At 45.0% G+C, this 22154-nt stretch overlaps 1 protein-coding gene across 1 annotated transcript in view; it reads right to left on the bottom strand.

Annotated features, from left to right (window-relative positions):
- Nucleotides 1-22154, bottom strand: part of ALDH1L2 (aldehyde dehydrogenase 1 family member L2) — a 92104-nt gene that overhangs the window by 34747 nt on the left and 35203 nt on the right. Inside the window, exons 2-10 of the mRNA XM_044280586.1 lie at nucleotides 9723-9867; nucleotides 6932-7166; nucleotides 6338-6503; nucleotides 5471-5572; nucleotides 3642-3731; nucleotides 3418-3552; nucleotides 1637-1762; nucleotides 1372-1463; nucleotides 63-207 (exon numbers count right to left, since the gene is read on the bottom strand). Of these exons, the coding sequence (XP_044136521.1) occupies nucleotides 63-207; nucleotides 1372-1463; nucleotides 1637-1762; nucleotides 3418-3552; nucleotides 3642-3731; nucleotides 5471-5572; nucleotides 6338-6503; nucleotides 6932-7166; nucleotides 9723-9867 (1236 nt within the window). The remainder of the gene's footprint in view (nucleotides 1-62; nucleotides 208-1371; nucleotides 1464-1636; nucleotides 1763-3417; nucleotides 3553-3641; nucleotides 3732-5470; nucleotides 5573-6337; nucleotides 6504-6931; nucleotides 7167-9722; nucleotides 9868-22154) is intronic.

The raw sequence follows: 22154 nt of genomic DNA, 5'->3' as shown, positions 1-22154 counted from the left end.
GGACATTCACATGGTCCATTCTTACATTTACATCCTACACTTGAATTATCGCTAAGACTTACATAATCTATAACTAATTCTTCTTTATCCTCTCCTCTGAATTTCCTCACTACCATCTGCATAAAGTCTTGAAATGTGGTAGCCATGTAGACATCTTCATTCTGTAACTCTAGCCCAGCACATTTCTGCTTGATTTCCTCCACTAACCTGTACACAATAGAAAGTGCATAGATATGAATATTACAATAATCAACATAAAGTCACAGTCATCTGTCGACAATTATTACATATGTATGGCCACCTCAAAGATTCACTGAACTTTCATTTCATTTTATTTAATAGAGAATGGTGTAGCCAGTAAATTTCTAAATCTACTTGAAGAAAAGCTGTAAAGTCATGGCCACTAGGGGTCTCACTTCCACCAAATTTTCAGTCCACTGCCTGTTGTCAGGCAAGATCTGTCCCTAGCAACAAAGACACAGAAGACGGCAGAGATGAAGTGGGGGCATGTCAGAGCTAGCTGGGCTTCTGAGGATGATAAAAGAACTGCTTCTACACTGCTTCTGAAGGTCACATGAGCATCCTGCCTTTCTGTAAGGCCTAGTTCACACAAACATGTTTTTTGCGAGTGTACGGGCCGTTTTTTTGTGTTCCGTATACGGTACCATTAATTTCAATGGTTCCGCAAAAAAAAAACGGAATGTACTCCATATGCATTCCGTTTCCGTATTTCCATTTTTTCCGTTCCGTTGAAAGACAGAACATGTCCTATTATTGCCCACAAATCACGTTCCGTGGCTCCATTCAAGTCAATGGGTCCGCACAAAAAACGCAACATATACGGAAATGCATCCGTATGTCTTCCGTATCCGTTTTTTCTGAGCCATCTATTGAAAATGTTATGCCCAGTCCAATTTTTTCTATGTAATTACTGTATACTGTACATGGCATACGGAAAAACGTAAGAGAAACGGAAGCACAACGGAAACAAAAAACGGAAAAACGGATCCGTAAAAAAATGAAAAAGCCATACGGTCGTGTGAACTAGGCCTTAGTGTGATCTCTCACACCGTATCTGTTCTGTCAGATCTGGAGCTGAAAACAAACATAGTGAGAAATAAGGGAAAGGACGTCACGGATAGGCCTCCTGCTTCTGAGAGAAATGTATCCAGTTATGCAGCTGAAAAAGGGAATAATTAGGCTGAAAATGACCTTAGCAAAGCCCAAAAAAGACCTGTTACTTTACAGTTCTGACTGTACAAAGAAGTACAGCCATTGTGCAAACTTTTTTTTTTTTTACTCAGATACATTTAGTGAATAAAATAATAAACTGGACACATTTGACTTGCACAAACCTGCTATATCACTGACCTGACAACATCCATAGATGCAGCTCCAGATTTGAAAAAGTCTGTGGTATCTTCAATCACAGCAACATTGCTTAGAATCCCCTTCCAAATATCCTAAGTAAACGAGACACCTTATGAATGAGTAACTTATACAGTACCCAGTAAGATAAGGTAGATATAAAAACCCAGATCACTGTGCCACATTAATAAAGTCATGGTGCATTCTTGGTATCAAGACTTTACAAAATAACCTTTATTCCTCCAATAAAAGTTACACAACCGCTTACCCTGATTTTGGACTCCATGGCTTTTTCCTCCTCTGTTAATTCCAAAACCGCAACATCACCCATTGAAAAGTAACTGGATGCAGGAATCATTTTTCCATCTTCGAACTGAAGATTTTTCACTATTAACTGAAATGTATAAAAAACACATTAAAACAATGCTTACCTAGTAGTCCCCTAGGGATCCCTGGCCATCTTCACCTACAAAATGCACAGGTGACCAAGCTGGTCTTCACTAGATCAAGAAGATCCTTCATGGTCACCTCTGGCAGCAGAGGCTTGTTCAAAGAAGCCATCCAAACTTCCTCGGACACAGCTAAGCAAGCTCAGAGCTTGCTCAATCTGTTCATTACCCCAATACTGAGATCACAACATGCACCAATTCGACATTCACCAACAAACACACGGGAATGATTGCATGGCCAGGCAGGAAGACAGTGTGGAAGCCTGACCCTGTTACTCAAAGGGAGGTGGAGTGGCTAAGGGAGAAAAGCGATAGTTAAGTAGTGCTCCAAGGTTCTAGGCCCTGCCCTCGGTTCTTTGAACACCTAATTAGCGTATGAATTAAGGTGCACATTCTTCTAGCACTGATTTCAAGTATTTTGGGATCATTTAAATCAACATAATCAACCCCAACTGGCAGTATGTCTAGTTTAATAGGGTTGATTCTGCCGACAGATGCTCTTCAAACGACTTTGTTTAATAATATTTAGTATAGACTGTCTGTACCAGTTCAATGGGGGTCCAATTCTCGCCACCCCTGACAATCAGCTGTTTGTGCAGATGCCTGGTCCAAGTTCATGGGAGCAATGCTGCCACTACGAGCACAGCCACTACACAGTGTACAGAGAACACAGCAGCTTCTACAAACAGCTGGATCTGATATTGACAGTCTATCCTAAAGATAGGCGATCCATGGTTAACTTCTGGAATTCCCATTAAAGGTACTTTCCAGGTTTTTGGTAAATAAAGTTTAACAATGTCTAATGACATGGTAACATAAGGGGTCATTTATCAATAGGTATACGCCAATATTTGGTGCATATCTGTTGCAGATTCGGTCGTAAAGGGGATTTGCAGCCGAATCTGTGACTTCTTCCCCTTGCACGCCACTTACATCAGGTATCTTAATCTATGCCAGTAAGGGATCTGGCGTAGATTTAGGCTGGCGGTGGATGCACCTAAATTATGTAGAGGCCGGCGCCTCGACATAGATTCGGTGTATCGCAGGGGTATTAAGACCAGCGTCAAAAACGCTGCTCTTAATAAATGACCCCAATAGTTTTTATATAAATTTTATATTTTTTAATTTTTTTTAACATCTCGAGTGCAGTCAATAAATATAAAAAAAAATTAAAACCTGAAATGAATAGGTACAATAAGAAACTCAAATTTTTTTTTGCTGGAGATTATTTTTTTTTTAAATGCCCACAATTCCTGAAAAGTTATCTACAGTAGTTGAAATATATACTGATCTCCTCTGGGCACTGTTGTGTGCACTCGTAATGGAAAAAGCAGAGATTGCCAGCATGCTGGGAGGTTGCCATAACTGGAGAGTCACAGGAAGGAGACCACTGCTCTAGCATGTAATTTTACATAATGGCATGACTATACTCTTAATGCAGCATGGGGATCAGAGTTCTTAAAATGTCCTCCACTTCGATGGTACTGTACAATGCTGCAGATTTTCCACATAGCAATCCACAAAGGCAAATCTACGAATGTGAACATACCCCTTAAATTACATTTTACTTCAAGCCTTCAACTGCAGAAAGGTACCTCACCATTTTTCCATCTTTTCCAAAGAGAACGAGTCCATTTTTTGTAACAAGTCCTGCCTTTGAAGCTCCTTCAATATGTAATGGTTCACCTGTGGGCACTGCACCCTCCAGCAAAGTAGACCCATATAGTGTTACTATCTGGTGAAATATTTGTAAAAAGAATTAAAATACAACAGCCATGATACTAAATACTGATATAGCAGGACTTTTCTTTTTACTTTAAATACCTGATCATTTATCATAGTCCACGCTCCTGGCACTTTATCATGTCCTCGGATCCAATTATGGATTTCCTCAGCTGAATTGTCCCAACATATCTAGGCAATTTAGTGAATTAGAAAGTGATATGAATAGACAAGGATCCATTAATGGAGCTTTTTTAATTGTTTGAAGTAATGTGATATCTAGACCCAATGGTTAGCCTGCAAAACATCTAATCACAATGGTCATTAAAGGGACAGGGCTTATGCAAAGTTTTGGGTCAATCTTGGGCAGGTGTGAGGCTTAAATGTTCAGCAAATCAGAATTTAAAGGCTATGGACATCATTGGGGGAAATTATTTTATTATTTTATCTTTAAAATTTTCAGCAGGTTGTCTTCTTCAGCCTTCATATCACTGCATATGCAGAATGTTTCTCCTTCTCAGTGAAACCCATCAGACAGCTGCTTTGTCAGCTTGATCTGTAGCCCTTACCTCTGTTATGCAGTGTATGTGGAACCACTGTGTTAACCAGTCGATTTGACTTCAGGCTAAACCTAAGGGTGTTCTCCTGGTAGTCCTCTGATATACACCCTTTAACCCCTATACAGGGATCTGGACTTCGCTGCAGTGGAACCAAGTGGCTGCTACCTTTTGGAGTAGTTTCTGTGTGGTTAACGGCTGATCCATGGAGGTCAGAGACACTAGTTCAGGGCACCGAGGGGTCAGGCAAAATCATAGTCAGGGATAGGCCGAAGTCAGGGCAGGAAGAGTATGTGCTAAATGGTCCAAGGTTAAGGCAGGCAGCTAAGGGCAAATACGGAGTTCGGTCACAGGTCAAATTAGGTCTAACATGAGTAAACAGGCAGAGATTGGTAAACGAATACAACACACCTTTGTGGGAACTAGCAAGCTAAGAAACGTATTTGCTAAGGTAACTTCCCATAGAGGAAGGTGCCTTAAAGGGAACCTGTCACCAGTTTTATGGTGTCCTAACTAAGGACAACATAAATAAGTGACTGATTCTCTTAGCAAAATGCTGGGTCACTTTCTTTAATTGACCCAGTAAATCTGCCAACATCTTGTATTGAAAAGCTCCAGCTGATAATGATGAGTCCTGAATATTCATGAGCCTCTGACTCTCCCCGCCCACCTGCTGCTGAATGACAGTTATTTTCCGTATGAATCAACAGCAGGTGGGCAGGGGAGTGGTTATAGCTCTGAATTAAATATACACTGGACTCACTGACATCACGCTGGACTCAAATCAGCTCATTAGCATGCGGCATCTTTGTGTGTATATTGTGAGGTAACCATCTGTCACACCAGTAAGTGAATACATCTAAGGTACTTTTTAGTAGTTAATGATTGTATATAATTAGTTAGATTATAATCAAATATCCACATGACAGGTTCCCTTTAAGTACCCTAGGGTTGTCAGGCATTGTTTGGTGAAGATGAGAATGTTTACTGGCAAGTAGATGCATCTTAAGTGGACAGACAGAGCAAACCTTGCGACCGAATCTGCCAAGGAAAAGATGATAGGAGGCAGGCCCTGACAGCCGGGTAGGGTAAGTGGACCAATGGTGGCTTGAGGACACTGCCGTAACAATTTCTAGTTCCCTGATAGCTCATAACTCACTCATTTAAGCAATAGTCTTATCAGTCTAATTGTAATTTAGCTTAAATTGGTTTTTATTTGCAATTAGAAAAGTAAAGATAAGAGCTACAGATCTAGCTATCAGAGCAGCTCCCTGACGGGCTTCACTGAGAAGGAACAGACTGAAAATCAGGTGACAATGAACAGATTAACGTGGTTTATATGTCGCGTTACAACCACTAAAGCATTGGATCTACCTTAGCATTCTCCTTCTTCTGAATTCCTTCATAGGTAGCTCCATCTTCCGGCTGGTCTATACGAGGTGCTTTCCCATCAGCAATTAATTGTACAGCTTCAACCTAACCAGCCAAAGAAAAAACTAAGCAAAAACTATTTTTTTCATTTGTGCAATTTAATCTGGTGTTTCTTAAACATTTTGTAACCCCCTATGATAAACTGCAAATGGCGTTATTCTTCCGGACTATGCATTTCAATGAAATGTAATTTGCATATGAACAATAAGTAGTATATTTTCCAGTAAAGCCAAGGGAAGGTAGCAGTGAAGAGAGACAATTAGGGTACTGCTGCCTTTCCTGCCGAGGGAAGGGTACATGCCATTAAAATTGATCGACAAGGAAGTTCAAGCAAGTCAGAGGACAAAATGCATCACTTGATCACAGCCGTAACCTCTCCTTGCTGCACTGATCACAAAGATTTATGCAGGAACAAGAATATACCGTACATGTGAGTGTGACTGCTAGTTTGGGGGGGGGGGGGGGGGGGCAAATGAGTGTATTACTGTAACAAACAATTAAGGGTCCATTCACACGGCCACAATGTCGTTCCGCAAAGGAATTGCAGACCCATTCATTTCTATGGGGCAGCACGATCCGTAATTCCGATCCCGAAAAAAATAGAACATGTCCTATTCTTGTACGCAATTGCGGACAAGAAAAGGCATTTTCTATGAGAATGCCGGTGATGTGCGGTCCGCAAAATGCGGACCGCACATCGCTGATGTCCGTGTTTTGCGGATCCACGGATACGTGGATCCGCAAAACACACACGGATGTGTGAATGGACCCTAAGACATGGTGTTAAAAAAAATCCTATAAGGCTCTTACCATGGCTTTTACTCCTTCTGGAAAGAGAAAGCGGTTGTACAGAGAGTCTACAGTATCACTGGACTCTACATCACAAACCCTCTGGAGAAGAATTGGTCCTGTGTCCAGCCCATCATCAGCCCAGAAAACAGAAAAGCCAGCCTTTTTATCTCCATGAATCAAGGTCCTGTGAATTACATTGCCATCACATTATACCCCACTAGAAAAGGATAGGATAAGCTCGCCTGTGGAAATATTTCTAAGCTGCTCTTTGGTGAACTTCTCATGTTTTTGACAAAAAACACAGACCAAAAATACTGGCATGCGAATTACCATTAGTTACAGGCAGAGGAAAAAATAGAACATGTCCTATTATATGTATAAAATCAACAAGCCTATTATATGTATAAAATCAACAAGCCTATTATCAACAAGCTTATTATATGTATAAAATCATACAAAACATGGCACGTCAAATCTTTAATGACTGAAATTAGTAGAATCTCATTTCCTAGATGATTGTTTGTTTTGTACATTTTGCAAGGAAAAAAGGTTTTTTTGTCTTCCAGAAGCTTTGCCTACTATGACATTTCAACAAAATTACCGTAAGCTCACCAATTGATAGCTGAGGCTCCTCTGTGACGAGGCAAGATGGAAGGGTGATAGATAATAGATCCATGCTTAGGGTTGTCAATGACATTCATAGGTATAAACTGGGAGCAAAATGGTAGAACATTGAGCTCGGCTCCAACAGCTTTGTAGGCATCTACTACCTCTGGAATAGGTTTGCCCTTCAGTCTCCATCGAGGGAACTTAAATACTGGTGTGCCATCCTTTTCTGCTGCCACCGCTACAACAGAGATGACAAACCAACAATCAGTTGACAGCTACAAACAAGAAAAATAATTCAATATAGCTGGATATTCCACTGGCGCTTGTGCCCCGCTCCTCTATGTTTGGCTGCAGTATCGCAACAGAACCGCACAAACTGCTGCACGCAACACGTAAATTATAGACCAATCGCTATGATACCGCGCACTACCTTCCCCGAATAAGATATGATCCCCCTGCTGAAAGATACCCGCAGTAGTACAATCGGTTTCTATTCCAAATTACCTTACTGATGGTTTCTTTCTCTGCGGCATCCGTGTTTCTCTAAATGCAGTGTGGGACTCACGCTGTAACAAGCCTGGTATCTAGGCTATGAATCAGGCTCCGGCTGATGGCGTGATTCCGTTTGGGACCCATCCATAGTTGCATAGTGACGTCACTAGTTGCTCCTTGAGAGCACGAGTTGCAATTCTGAATTAACGGAATCGCGCCACTGGCTGGGGGGCACGATCCATAGCCTAGATAGCAGACCCGTTACAGAGTGAGTCCCACACTGCATTTCGAGAAACACGGATGCCGCAGAGAAAGAAACCATCAGTAAGGTAATTAGGAATTGAAACTGATTGTACTACTGCAGGTATCTTTCAGCAGGGGGATCATATCTTATTCGGGGAAGGTAGTGCGAGGTATCAGAGACAAGAAAAATAATTAATGGATTATATCAAGGAAGTAGACTGTCACATACATATTTTTTTAGTATATAACGTTGAACAATTTTGAGCCATGGACAATTAAATAAAATGAATGGTTTTATTGAAAAGTTATAGCAAATTTGATTCAATAATGTATAATAAATAAGATATAAATAATTTACACTGATCACAGACATATGGATTCCAACCAAATGGGCAATTTTTACTTGTTATGGTCAGATCATTAAAGGGGGCAATAGAGATAAAAATAGAAAAGAATCATTAATCACCCGACCTATCCCCCACCACTGCTCCTGTTCCCACTGCTCTCCAATTCCAGGTCCTGGTACACAGTTCAATTTTAAATTGATATCTTATAAGAGACAAAAAGTTCCATCAAGATATTCCATTCTTGTATGGCTTTTTCTATTTTCTCTTCCACACTTTTATCTTTGTCTCTTTCTGTCTCAAACTGTTACCATCTTCTGTCCTCTGTGCTATCTAATTCTCTCTCTCTCTAACTCTCTCTCTCTCTCTCTCTCTTTTCACTGATTATCTAGGGATAGTTAATGGGTTAATGTCAGCTACCTTGATGTTCTAGGGCAGTGATGGGTAACCTTGGCACTGTGCTGTGGTGAAACTACAACTCCCAGCATGCTCAATTTATTTCTACAGAGTTCTGAGAGCAGCCAAGCAAGGGGGGCATCTTGGGAGTTGTAGTTTTACCACAGCTGGAGTGCCAAGGTTAGCCATCACTGTTCTAGGGCATTTGTTGAGTTTTACCTGTTTTCCTGTGGTCTAAGGTAGTGAGGGCGTAATGCACCCTTCCCTGGTGATCTATGGTCGTGAAGGGGTTAATATTTAGTGGCCAGGTTTAAAATCACCTTCCCTGGCTCTAGGTGTTTTTCCTGTCTCCTGTATGTGACAGGTAACTTAAGATGTGCTCATTGCACTTTGTTTCTCCTTCTTGCCCTGCACTGATCATACAAATTAGTTTGGAAAGGACAGAGAATTTGTGGCTGTAATTGAACAGCTGCATTCCCATAGACTTCCTTGAGAGGTCAGGTCTAGGATCAGGAAGATCACTTGATATTTAAGGAAACAGACAGGGGGCCCTGGTACCTGACTTTTGAATAAAAAAAAATAAGGTTTTTACCTGCTGAATAGTGTGTCTTGCTCAAATATGTTATGTGTTTGTTGAGTCGGCTCCACGTATTTGACCTCCTGAGGTTTGTGGAGGCCCCTGGGCAAAAACATTTGGTGGGGGCCTCTTTTTTAACTCTAAATCCCAGTCTATACCTGACCTCTCAAGGAAGTCTATGGGAATTATGGAGAAAACAGAGCTACAAACACGTGCCTCAACCTCTTCTCAGATAGATAGTTTTGCTGAAGAGCCAGAGGATCTCTCTTTTCTGAGAGGTAGGAGGCTAATAGGTTAAGTTTACGTTTTTAGAGGCCTTCACTCCTCAGTGTAGATTCCTAACTCATAATTAACTACAAAAAGTGTCACTAAATTGAAGAGATGCATAAGGAAATATCAGAGAGGTAGTTGTGGTTGTTGAAGTCCCCTAGGGTCCTCAAGGAGGTTGAAGGCCCCAGGTCATATAAACCTTATACTTTCTAAATAACCTGGACTTGTCCACACACAACAAACCAACATATGTATATTATTTTACATTTTAATTAGGACATTATCTCAACTTTAATAACACCTTTGGATCAACACCGGTACTTTTTCACATTTAAATGAGGACTTGGTCTAAAATAAAGAAAACCCTGTGGTCACTTATAGGGAAGTCAAAAGTTGAATTACATAGAGTGATTCCACATTGTCTTTCTATGACAAAAACAAGTGTCTGGGTGACTCTGAATACAACACTTACCAAGAGGATCTGCTTTTCCATCCTTGTCTGGAACTGTGAAGACTCCCACCACTTTATGTCCTTCCTTGCGCAGATTACTATACACTTCCTGGCCAAAGACGCTCTGACCAATAACAGCTAATCGTAGCCTATTCTGGAAGTAAACCTGAAATATACATCAGCAATTACACTCCTTACAGAGAGTCCTGAAATACAATGCTAAAAACAATAGTGTGTTATAATAAGAGAATACGAGGAATAGATAGATATGATAGACAGACAGACATTTGGTCAAACCCCATAGAAAGAAAAAAAAATTGATAAAAAAAAAGCATAAGGCCCCATACACACAACTGTATATATTTTCCGCATCAAATCCACATTTTTGCCAATTGGATGCCGATCCATTTATTTTAATGGGACTGCAAAAAAATGCGGACAGCACACTGTGTGCTGTACGCATCCGTATGTCCATTCCGCGACTACACATAAAAGATGCAGACGAGAATAGGCATTGTTACGATGGCTCCCATGAAAAGCACAATACAAACAGACTGTATCCGTATTTTGCGGATCCGTGATTTGCACACTGCAAAAGGGGTACGGTAGTGTGAATGCTTCAGGATAAGTTGCAGCCTATGATCAGTTCTGTCACTGCTGTGGGGGGTGATCCAACAAATTATAATATATGGATTTAGACCTCTAGTGTAGGACATAATTTGCTACTTGATCACTAATGAATCATTGCAATGTTCCAGGAGTTGGCATCCAGCTTTTCCCAGGCTACTAACCGGAAATCTGTTATGCTATGCCCAGTATCTGATACGTTCAAGAGGCTCCAAAGAATATTAAAGGGAACCTGTCACCAGGATTTTGTGTATAGAGCTGAGGACATGGGTTGCTAGATCGCCGCCAGCATATCCGCAATACCCAGTCCCCATAGCTCTGTGTGCTTTTAGTGTGTGAAAAGAAACGATTTGATACATATGCAAATTAACCTGAGATGAGTCCTGTATGTGAGATGAGTCAGGGACAGGACTCATCTCAGGTTAATTTGCATATGTATCAAGTAGTTTTTTTTTTTACACAATAAAAGCACACAGAGCTATGGGGACTGGATATTGCAGATGTGCTAGCGGCCATCTAGCAACCCATGTCCTCAGCTCTATACACAAAATCCTGGCGACAGGTTCCCTTTAAAAGACTTTACCCAAGGAGTCCTCTCTTGGACTTAGGGCACACATACCAATACAGTGTCCCGTAAGGATATGAAGAAAAAAAGAACATCAGCTGAGATCTGTCCGTGCTTACTGTATGAATTCTATACTCATTTGCCGCTTACAGTACAAAATACAGTTCATTGTTATATATGGATCAAAATGATCAGGAGTGAAGGGAACGCCAGCCTCCGGTCAAGGTTAAAAATTCCAAAGTTTATTAGGACACTTTAAACATCGGCCACGTGTGCAGATACAAACAGGCAAGAAGGTCTGACTATCTGACACGTTTTGAGTGCATCTTTTCTGCTCCCTTGGTCATAGCACACCTAGGTATCCTTATTTGAGAACCCTCATTCTGCAGATATTTATTATATTAGGCGAAAACTGGAATTATTTTTCAGCCCAACACTGTGTCTACTTTACCAAGTGGTATCAATCATTAACTATGTTACCAAATGCTATCACAGCTTATCACAACTTTACAGTATCAATATTAAATATTCCAAAATACTGCCAACATCACTGCCAATGACAAGTAACCCTTCCCAGTTACCACAAAGGACCCTTTATAATGGGAGCTAAATGGATAGAAACCTAGCAAAGCAATAAACAGCACATGGCTACTAATATCAGTCTAGAAAAAAACACTAGGGTCCATTCACACGTCCGCAATTTCGTTCCACATTTTGTGGAACGGAATTGCGGACCCATTCATTTCTATGGGGTAGCACGATGTGCTGCCCGGATCCGAAATTGCGGATCCGCACTTCCGGGTCCGCAATTCCGATCCCGAAATATATAGAACATGTCCTATTCTTGTCCGCAATTGCGGACAAGAATATGCATTTTCTATTAAGTGCCAGAGATGTCCGTGTTTTGCGGATCCACGGATTCATGGATCCGCAAAACACACACGGATGTGTGAATAGACCCTTAGGGTTAATTCACCATTCACACGTCCGTCTGAATAGTCCGGATCCGTTCCGCAATTATGCGGAACGGGTGCGGACCCATTCATTTTCAATGGGAACAGAAAAGATGCGGACAGCACATGGCTCCGCAAATAAATAGCTGCGGACAAATAAAAAAAAATTTAAAACATTTTTTTCACTCTACACTATGAGGTAAAATTGACCTGTTATCGTCATTCTCCAGGTCAGTACGGTTACAACGATATCACACTTGTATAATTTTTCTTGCGTTTTAATACTGAAAAAAATATTAAAACCTTTGAGGGGAAAAAAAAGTTTTTTATAACATATTCTGACCCCTATAACTTGGTAGTTATGTGTACCGGGCTGTGTGAGGGCTCATTTTTGCAGGAAGATCTGTTCTTTTCAGTGATACCAATTTTAAGTGTGTGCGACTTTTTGATCACTTTTTATAAAAAAAATATTGGGTAGTTGAAGTGACAAAAAATTGCAAATTGCCATATTTTTTCCCCCCTTACTCTATTTGCCGTATGCCATTAATATTGTTATATTTAATAGAATGGGCATTTTCGCACGCGGCGATGCACGTGATGTTTATTTTTTTTATTGTTCAGAAAGGGGGTGATTTGAACTTTTATTTTTTTTATATTTGCAAAAACTTATTTTACTTTTTTTAAGTCACCATGGGTGACAATACTGGCAATCATTAGATTGCCTATTGTGTTTATTGATGTCTATATAGGCACCATTAAACACTTACCGTATTTATCGGCGTATAACACGCACCTTCATTTTAAGAGGGAAATTTCAGGAAAAAAATATGTAATTTCAAATAAAGCCTCTGATCTGCCCCCTCTGGTAACGCAAACCCCCCCCCCCCCTCCCACCCCAGTATTAATCATTGGTGGCAGTGGCCACAGGGTCCCCCTCCCCATCATTGGTGGCAGTTTGCAGTTACGATCGGAGCCCCAGCAGTGTAATGCTGGGGCTCCGATCGGTTACCATGGCAGCCAGGAGTCACACTACTGAAGTCCTGGCTGCCATGGTATGTTAGTGAGCAGAGAGCAGCGAATTATACTCACGTGCGCTGTGGCCGCCGGTCGCTCCTTCTCATAGGTCTGTGCGGCGCATTGCTAATGCTTACAGCATTAGCAATCCGCCGCACAGACAGAAGGAGCGACCGGCGGCCACAGCGCACGTGAGTATAATGCGCTGCTCTCTGCTCACTAACATACCATGGCAGCCAGGACTTCAGTAGCGTGACTCCTGGCTGCCATGGTAACCGATCGGAGCCCCAGCATTACACTGCTGGGGCTCCGATCGGAACTGCAAACTGCCACCAATGATGGGGGGGGGGAGGGGGACCCTGTGGGATATGGCCGGCACATTCATTGGTGGCGCAGTGGCCACAGTCCCTCCCCTCCTACTCTGTCCTCATTGGTGTTCAGCGGCAGCCGCGCACAGTGGGGAGGGAGGGACTCCCTCCTCCTCCCTCCGCTGTGCCGGCCGGCTCAGTCCTGCCTCTCTGGCCTCCGGAGGACACGTTTCAGCCCTAATCGGCGTATAACACGCATACATCATTTGCCCCCTATTTTCAGGGGGGAAAAGTGCGTGTTATACGCCGATAAATACGGTAATTTGCACTATACCAATACAATGATGCCACCTAGTGACCTGTATTGGTATAGTCATCAAATAGGCACAGAAGCCTGCTTGAGGCTTCAGCCTATTAGATCAATGTACCAGGTTCAGTCAGGGAACGCTGTTACCAGAGCGGATATGCGCAACTTCCGCTTCCAGACTGCGCAGATGCCGTGGTCTCATTTGACCAAGGCATCTGAAAGGGAAGGGAAAATGTATGCGATCAGCCTTATGGCTATTTAAAATAGCAGAAACCCAGCAGCTATGGAGCCCGCTGCACATGCGAACATGTTTGGGGACCAGACTTCCGCCGTACATGTACGGCGGAGGTCCTTAAAGGGTTAAGCTATACCTGCATAGTCTATTCAGTTATAATATTAATGCATTATATTGGACATGTCCAGACCTGTTCAGACGCACTCAGGCTGATGTCTGCAGTAAGTATATAATGCAAGCTGAACATATTTTGATAAAGTGATCTGTTATAGTGCTATCAGTTTTAAAACTTAAGATGGATAAACGCAAATGTGTTAACGATCCAGACAATTTCTGCTACATATGTGACAAATACATACTTATGATCAGCGCAAGAATCTGACAAAGCAAGTACGTCTTGAAGCTTAGGATGCATTTGTGCTAGTAGTGCAGAACTTCCTTGGAAACAGACAAGCTGCAAACTATGCTGAATTAGTAGACAACATGCTTACAGCATATGAATAGAGTTGAGCGAACACCTGGATGTTCGGGTTCGAGAAGTTCGGCCGAACTTCCCGGAAATGTTCGGGTTCGGGATCCGAACCCGATCCGAACTTCGTCCCGAACCCCATTGAAGTCAATGGGGACCCGAACTTTTCGGCACTAAAACGGCTGTAAAACAGCCCAGGAAAGGGCTAGAGGGCTGCAAAAGGCAGCAACATGTAGGTAAATCCCCTGCAAACAAATGTGGATAGGGAAATGAATTAAAATAAAAATTTAATAAATAGAAATTAACCAAAATCAATTGGAGAGAGGTCCCATAGCAGAGAATCTGGCTTCCCGTCACCCACCACTGGAACAGTCCATTCTCAGATATTTAGGCCCCGGCACCCAGGCAGAGGAGAGAGGTCCCGTAACAGAGAATCTGGCTTCATGTCAGCAGAGAATCAGTATTCATATCATAGCAGAGAATCAGGCTTCACGTCAGCCACCAGTGCAACAGTCCATTGGCATATATTTAGGCCCAGCACACAGGCAGAGGAGAGAGGTCCCGTAACAGAGGATCTGGCTTCATGTCAGCAGAGAATTAGTCTGCATGTCATAGCAGAGAATGAGGCTTCACGTCAGCCACCACTGCAACAGTCCATTGGCATATATTTAGGCCCAGCACCCAGGCAGAGGAGAGAGGTCCCGTAACAGACAATCTGGCTTCATGTCAGCAGAGAATCAGTCTTCATGTCATAGCAGAGAATCAGGCTTCACGTCACCCACCACTGTAAGAGTCCATTTTCATAAATTTAGGCCCAGCACCCAGGCAGAGGAGAGAGGTCCCGTAACAGAGGATCTGGCTTCATGTCAGCAGAGAATCAGTCTGCATGTCATAGCAGAGAATCAGGCTTCACGTCACCCACCACTGCAACAGTCCATTGTCATAAATTTAGGCCCAGCACCCAGGCAGAGGAGAGAGGTCCCGTAACAGACAATCTGGCTTCATGTCAGCAGAGAATTAGTCTGCATGTCATAGCAGAGAATGAGGCTTCACGTCAGCCACCACTGCAACAGTCCATTGGCATATATTTAGGCCCAGCACCCAGGCAGAGGAGAGAGGTCCCGTAACAGAGGATCTGGCTTCATGTCAGCGGAGAATTAGTCTGCATGTCATAGCAGAGAATGAGGCTTCACGTCAGCCACCAGTGCAACAGTCCATTGGCATATATTTAGGCCCAGCACACAGGCAGAGGAGAGAGGTCCCGTAACAGAGGATCTGGCTTCATGTCAGCAGAGAATCAGTCTGCATGTCATAGCAGAAAATCAGGCTTCACGTCAGCCACCACTGCAACAGTCCATTGTCAGATATTTAGGCCCAGCACCCAGGCAGAGGAGAGAGGTCCCGTAACAGAGGATCTGGCTTCATGTCAGCAGAGAATTAGTCTGCATGTCATAGCAGAGAATCAGGCTTCACGTCACCCAACATTGGAACAGTCCATTGGCATATATTTAGGCCCTGGCACCCAGACAGAGGAGAGGTTCATTCAACTTTGGGTAGCCTCGCAATATAATGGTAAAATGAAAATAAAAATAGGATTGAATGAGGAAGTGCCCTGGAGTCCAATAATATATGGTTATGGGGAGGTAGTTAATGTCTAATCTGGACAAGGGACGGACAGGTCCTGTGGGATCCATGCCTGGTTCATTTTTATGAACGTCAGCTTGTCCACATTGGCTGTAGACAGGCGGCTGCGTTTGTCTGTAATGACGCCCCCTGCCGTGCTGAATACACGTTCAGACAAAACGCTGGCCGCCGGGCAGGCCAGCACCTCCAAGGCATAAAAGGCTAGCTCTGGCCACGTGGACAATTTAGAGACCCAGAAGTTGAATGGTGCCGAACCATCAGTCAGTACGTGGAGGGGTGTGCACACGTACTGTTCCACCATGTTAGTGAAATGTTGCCTCCTGCTAACACGTTGCGTATCAGGTGGTGGTGCAGTTAGCTGTGGCGTGTTGACAAAAGTTTTCCACATCTCTGCCATGCTAACCCTGCCCTCAGAGGAGCTGGCCGTGACACAGCTGCCTTGGCGACCTCTTGCTCCTCCTCTGCCTTGGCCTTGTGCTTCCACTTGTTCCCCTGTGACATTTGGGAATGCTCTCAGTAGCGCGTCTACCAACGTGCGCTTGTACTCGCGCATCTTCCTATCACGCTCCAGTGCAGGAAGTAAGGTGGGCACATTGTCTTTGTAGCGTGGATCCAGCAGGGTGGCAACCCAGTAGTCCGCACAGGTTAAAATGTGGGCAACTCTGCTGTCGTTGCGCAGGCACTACAGCATGTAGTCGCTCATGTGTGCCAGGCTGCCCAGGGGTAAGGACAAGCTGTCCTCTGTGGGAGGCGTATCGTCATCGTCCTGCCTTTCCCCCCAGCCACGCACCAGTGATGGACCCGAGCTGCGTTGGGTGCCACCCCGCTGTGACCATGCTTCATCCTCATCCTCATCCTCCTCCACCTCCTCATCCTCCAGTAGTGGGCCCTGGCTGGCCACATTTGTACCTGGCCTCTGCTGTTGCCAAAAACCTCCCTCTGAGTCACTTCGAAGAGACTGGCCTGAAAGTGCTAAAAATGACCCCTCTTTCTCCTCCTCCTCCTCCTGGGCCACCTCCTCTTCCATCATCGCCCTAAGTGTTTTCTCAAGGAGACATAGAAGTGGTATTGTAACGCTGATAACGGCGTCATCGCCACTGGCCATGTTGGTGGAGTACTCGAAACAGCGCAACAGGGCACACAGGTCTCGCATGGAGGCCCAGTCATTGGTGGTGAAGTGGTGTTGTTCTGTAGTGCGACTGACCCGTGCGTGCTGCAGCTGAAACTCCACTATGGCCTGCTGCTGCTCGCACAGTCTGTCCAGCATGTGCAAGGTGGAGTTCCACCTGGTGGGCACGTCGCATATGAGGCGGTGAGCGGGAAGGCCGAAGTTACGCTGTAGCGCAGACAGGCGAGCAGCAGCAGGATGTGAACACCAGAAGCGCGAACAGACGGCCCGCACTTTATGCAGCAGCTCTGACATGTCGGGGTAGTTGTGAATGAACTTCTGCACCACCAAATTCAGCACATGCGCCAAGCAAGGGATGTGCGTCAAATTGGCTAGTCCCAGAGCTGCAACGAGATTTCGCCCATTATCACACACCACCAGGCCGGGCTTGAGGCTCACCGGCAGCAACCACTCGTCGGTCTGTTGTTCTATATCCCGCCACAACTCCTGTGCGGTGTGGGGCCTGTCCCCCAAACATATGAGTTTCAGAATGGCCTGCTGACGTTTACCCCGGGCTGTGCTGAAGTTGGTGGTGAAGGTGTGTGGCTGACTGGATGAGCAGAAGGAAGAAGAGGAGGAGGAAGCCGAGAAGGAGGAGGTGGCAACAGGAGGCAAAGAATGTTGCCCTGCGATCCTTGGCGGCGGAAGGACGTGCGCCAAACAGCTCTCCGCCTGGGGCCCAGCTGCCACTACATTTACCCAGTGTGCAGTTAGGGAGATATAGCGTCCCTGGCCGTGCTTACTGGTCCACGTATCTGTGGTTAGGTGGACCTTGCTACAGATGGCGTTGCGCAGTGCACACTTGATTTTATCGGATACTTGGTTGTGCAGGGAAGGCACGGCTCTCTTGGAGAAGTAGTGGCGGCTGGGAACAACATACTGTGGGACAGCAAGCGACATGAGCTGTTTGAAGCTGTCTGTGTCCACCAGCCTAAATGACAGCATTTCATAGGCCAGTAGTTTAGAAATGCTGGCATTCAGGGCCAGGGATCGAGGGTGGCTAGGTGGGAATTTACGCTTTCTCTCAAATGTTTGTGAGATGGAGAGCTGAACGCTGGCGTGTGACATGGTTGAGACGCTTGGTGACGGAGGTGGTGGTGGTGTTGGTGGTACATCCCCTGTTTGCTGGGCGGCAGGTGCCAACGTTCCTCCAGAGGCGGAGGAAGAGGCCGAGGCGGCAGCAGCAGAAGAGGTAGCATGGGGAGCCTGAGTGACTTCCTTGTTTTTAAGGTGTTTACTCCACTGCAGTTCATGCTTTGCATGCAGGTGCCTGGTCATGCAGGTTGTGCTCAGGTTCAGAACGTTAATGCCTCGCTTCAGGCTCTGATGGCACAGCGTGCAAACCACTCGGGTCTTGTCGTCAGCACATTGTTTGAAGAAGTGCCATGCCAGGGAACTCCTTGAAGCTGCCTTTGGGGTGCTCGGTCCCAGATGGCGGCGGTCAGTAGCAGGCGGAGTCTCTTGGCGGCGGGTGTTCTGCTTTTGCCCACTGCTCCCTCTTTTGCTACGCTGTTGGCTCGGTCTCACCACTGCCTCTTCCTCCGAACTGTGAAAGTCAGTGGCACGACCTTCATTCCATGTGGGGTCTAGGACCTCATCGTCCCCTGCATCGTCTTCCACCCAGTCTTGATCCCTGACCTCCTGTTCAGTCTGCACACTGCAGAAAGACGCAGCAGTTGGCACCTGTGTTTCGTCATCATCAGAGACATGCTGAGGTGGTATTCCCATGTCCTCATCATCAGGAAACATAAGTGGTTGTGCGTCAGTGCATTCTATGTCTTTCACCGCTGGGGAAGGGCTAGGTGGATGCCCTTGGGAAACCCTGCCAGCGGAGTCTTCAAACAGCATAAGAGACTGCTGCATAACTTGAGGCTGAGACAGTTTCCCTGGTATGCATGGGGGTGATGTGACAGACTGATGGGGTTGGTTTTCAGGCGCCATCTGTGCGCTTTCTGCAGAAGACTGGGTGGGAGATAATGTGAACGTGCTGGATCCACTGTCGGCCACCCAATTGACTAATGCCTGTACCTGCTCAGGCCTTACCATCCTTAGAACGGCATTGGGCCCCACCATATATCGCTGTAAATTCTGGCGGCTACTGGGACCTGAGGTAGTTGGTACACTAGAACGTGTGGATGTGGCAGAACGGCCACGTCCTCTCCCAGCACCAGAGGGTCCACTAACACCACCACGACCATGTCCACGTCCGCGTCCCTTACTAGATGTTTTTCTCATTGTTATGGTTCACCACAACAACAAAAATATTATTTGGCCCAATGTATTGTATTCAAATTCAGCGGGATATAAATTTGAGGCCTAGTATTTAGGCGCTGGGTGACCGGTATGGATTTAGTGACAGAATTAGACTTGGAAATGCACAGTAGCGTGTGTGTGAAGTTATTCTGAATGACCCTATGTGCACCTTGAATATTATATACCCTTTTAGGGATAGATTTCGAATAGCTCTGATATAGCAGAAACCACTAAATTATGAAATTGCTAAATTGGGAATTGTATTTCAACCCAGAACAAAAAATGTGCTTTGACGGACACTAAATAACTTTCCCAGCCACAACAGGACAGCGGTAACGAGAGATTTAGCGGGATATAAATTTGAGGCCTAGTATTTAGGCGCTGGGTGACCGGTATGGATTTAGTGACAGAATTAGACTTGGAAATGCACAGTCGCGTGTGTGTGAAGTTATTCTGAATGACCCTATGTGCACCTTGAATATTATATACCCTTTTAGGGATAGATTTCAAATAGCTCTGATATAGCAGAAACCACTAAATTATGAAATTGCTAAATTGGGAATTGTATTTCAACCCAGAACAAAAAATGTGCTTTGACGGACACTAAATAACTTTCCCAGCCACAACAGGACAGCGGTAACGAGAGATTTAGCGGGATATAAATTTGAGGCCTAGTATTTAGGCGCTGGGTGACCGGTATGGATTTACTAACAGAATTAGACTTGGAAATGCACAGTAGCGTGTGTGTGAAGTTATTCTGAATGACCCTATGTGCACCTTGAATATTATATACCCTTTTAGGGATAGATTTCAAATAGCTCTGATATAGCAGAAACCACTAAATTATGAAATTGCTAAATTGGGAATTGTATTTCAACCCAGAACAAAAAATGTGCTTTGACGGACACTAAATAACTTTCCCAGCCACAACAGGACAGCGGTAACGAGAGATTTAGCGGGATATAAATTTGAGGCCTAGTATTTAGGCGCTGGGTGACCGGTATGGATTTACTAACAGAATTAGACTTGGAAATGCACAGTAGCGTGTGTGTGAAGTTATTCTGAATGACCCTATGTGCACCTTGAATATTAGGCTACTTTCACACTAGCGTTCGATCGGATCCGTTCTGAACGGATCCGATCATAATAATGCAGACGGAGGCTCCGTTCAGAACGGATCCGTCTGCATTATTTTTAGCATATAACAGCTAAGTGTGAAAATAGTCCTCGTACGGATCCGTCCAGACTTTCAATGTAAAGTCAATGGGGGACGGATCCGCCTGAAGATTGAGCCATATTGTGGCATCTTCAAACGGATCCGTCCCCATTGACTTACATTGTAAGTCTGGACGGATCCGCACGGATCCGCACGCCTCCGCACGGCCAGGCGGACACCCGAACGCTGCAAGCAGCGTTCAGCTGTCCATGCGGAGGCGAGCGGAGCGGAGGCTGAACGCCGCCAGACTGATGCAGTCTGAGCGGATCCGCTCCATTCAGACTGCATCAGGGCTGGACGGCTGCGTTCGGGTCCGCTCGTGAGCTCCTTCAAACGGAGCTCACGAGCGGACCGACGAACGCTAGTGTGAAAGTAGCCTTATATACCCTTTTAGGGATAGATTTCAAATAGCTCTGATATAGCAGAAACCACTAAATTATGAAATTGCTAAATTGGGAATTGTATTTCAACCCAGAACAAAAAATGTGCTTTGACGGGACCCCTATGTGCACCTTGAATATTATATACCCTTTTAGGGATAGATTTCGAATAGCTCTGATATAGCAGAAACCACTAAATTATGAAATTGCTAAATTGGGAATTGTATTTCAACCCAGAACAAAAAATGTGCTTTGACGGACACTAAAATGGATTTTTTTTACTCACCGTAAAATCCTTTTCTCGTAGTAGGCATTGGGGGACACAGCACCATGGGTATATGCCCAGCTGCCACTAGGAGGCTGACACTAGAAACAAAAAAAGTGTTGGCTCCACCCAGGTGGGCTATACCCCTCTGCTAGAGCCAGAATAACTCAGTCAGTACAAAAAGCAGTAGGAACGCCACACCTGAACCAAAAAGAAACGGAGTGCCAACAAGTCTTGAACTGGGGGACCCGACAACCACAAGCAAACGCCGGAACCACGAACAAGAATAAATGCTCCAAAGGAAAGGGTGGGATCTGTGTCCCCCAATGCCTACTACGAGAAAAGGATTTTACGGTGAGTACAAAAAATCCATTTTTCTCGTGCGTGGCATTGGGGGACACAGCACCATGGGACGTCCCAAAGCAGTCCCTGAGGGAGGGAAGAAGAATGCCAAGACGGCAACCTAAAGCACCGCTGCCTGCAGAACCTTACGCCCCAGGCTGGCGTCAGCAGAAGCCAGGGAATGAATGTGGTAAAATTTAGAAAAAGTGTGAACTGACGCCCAGGTGGCGGCCCGGCAAAGCTGGGCAGCCGAAGCCTGATGACGCACCGCCCAGGAAGCCCCAACTGCCCTAGTCGAATGAGCGGTCAACCTGGAAGGGGGAGCACGGCCCTTCGCGGCGTAGGCCTCCTTGACAGCCGACCGAACCCAGCGAGAGATGGTGGCCTTGGAGGCAGGCAAACCCTTACGAGGACCCGCCGGAACCAGGAAAAGAGAATCCGAACGACGGAAGGGTTCCGTGAGGCGAAGGTACCAGCGGAGGGCCCGAACAACATCCAGGCAATGGAGAGACTTCTCCCGAGGGTGAGAAGGATTAGGGCAGAAGGAAGGAAGGATAATCTCCTCATTGATGTGAAACGAGGTGACAACCTTAGGGAGAAAGGAAGGAACGGGACGCAAAACGACCTTGTCCTGATGGAACACCAGGAAAGGCGACCGGCAGGAAAGCGCCGCCAGTTCGGAAACCCGACGGATAGAGGTGATTGCC

Source organism: Bufo gargarizans, chromosome 2 (assembly GCF_014858855.1).
Source record: "Bufo gargarizans isolate SCDJY-AF-19 chromosome 2, ASM1485885v1, whole genome shotgun sequence".
In the NCBI taxonomy this organism is placed as follows: Eukaryota; Metazoa; Chordata; class Amphibia; order Anura; family Bufonidae; genus Bufo; species Bufo gargarizans.
Note: the sequence above shows the minus strand (reverse complement) of the source record. Positions and strands in the feature narration are given on the sequence as shown.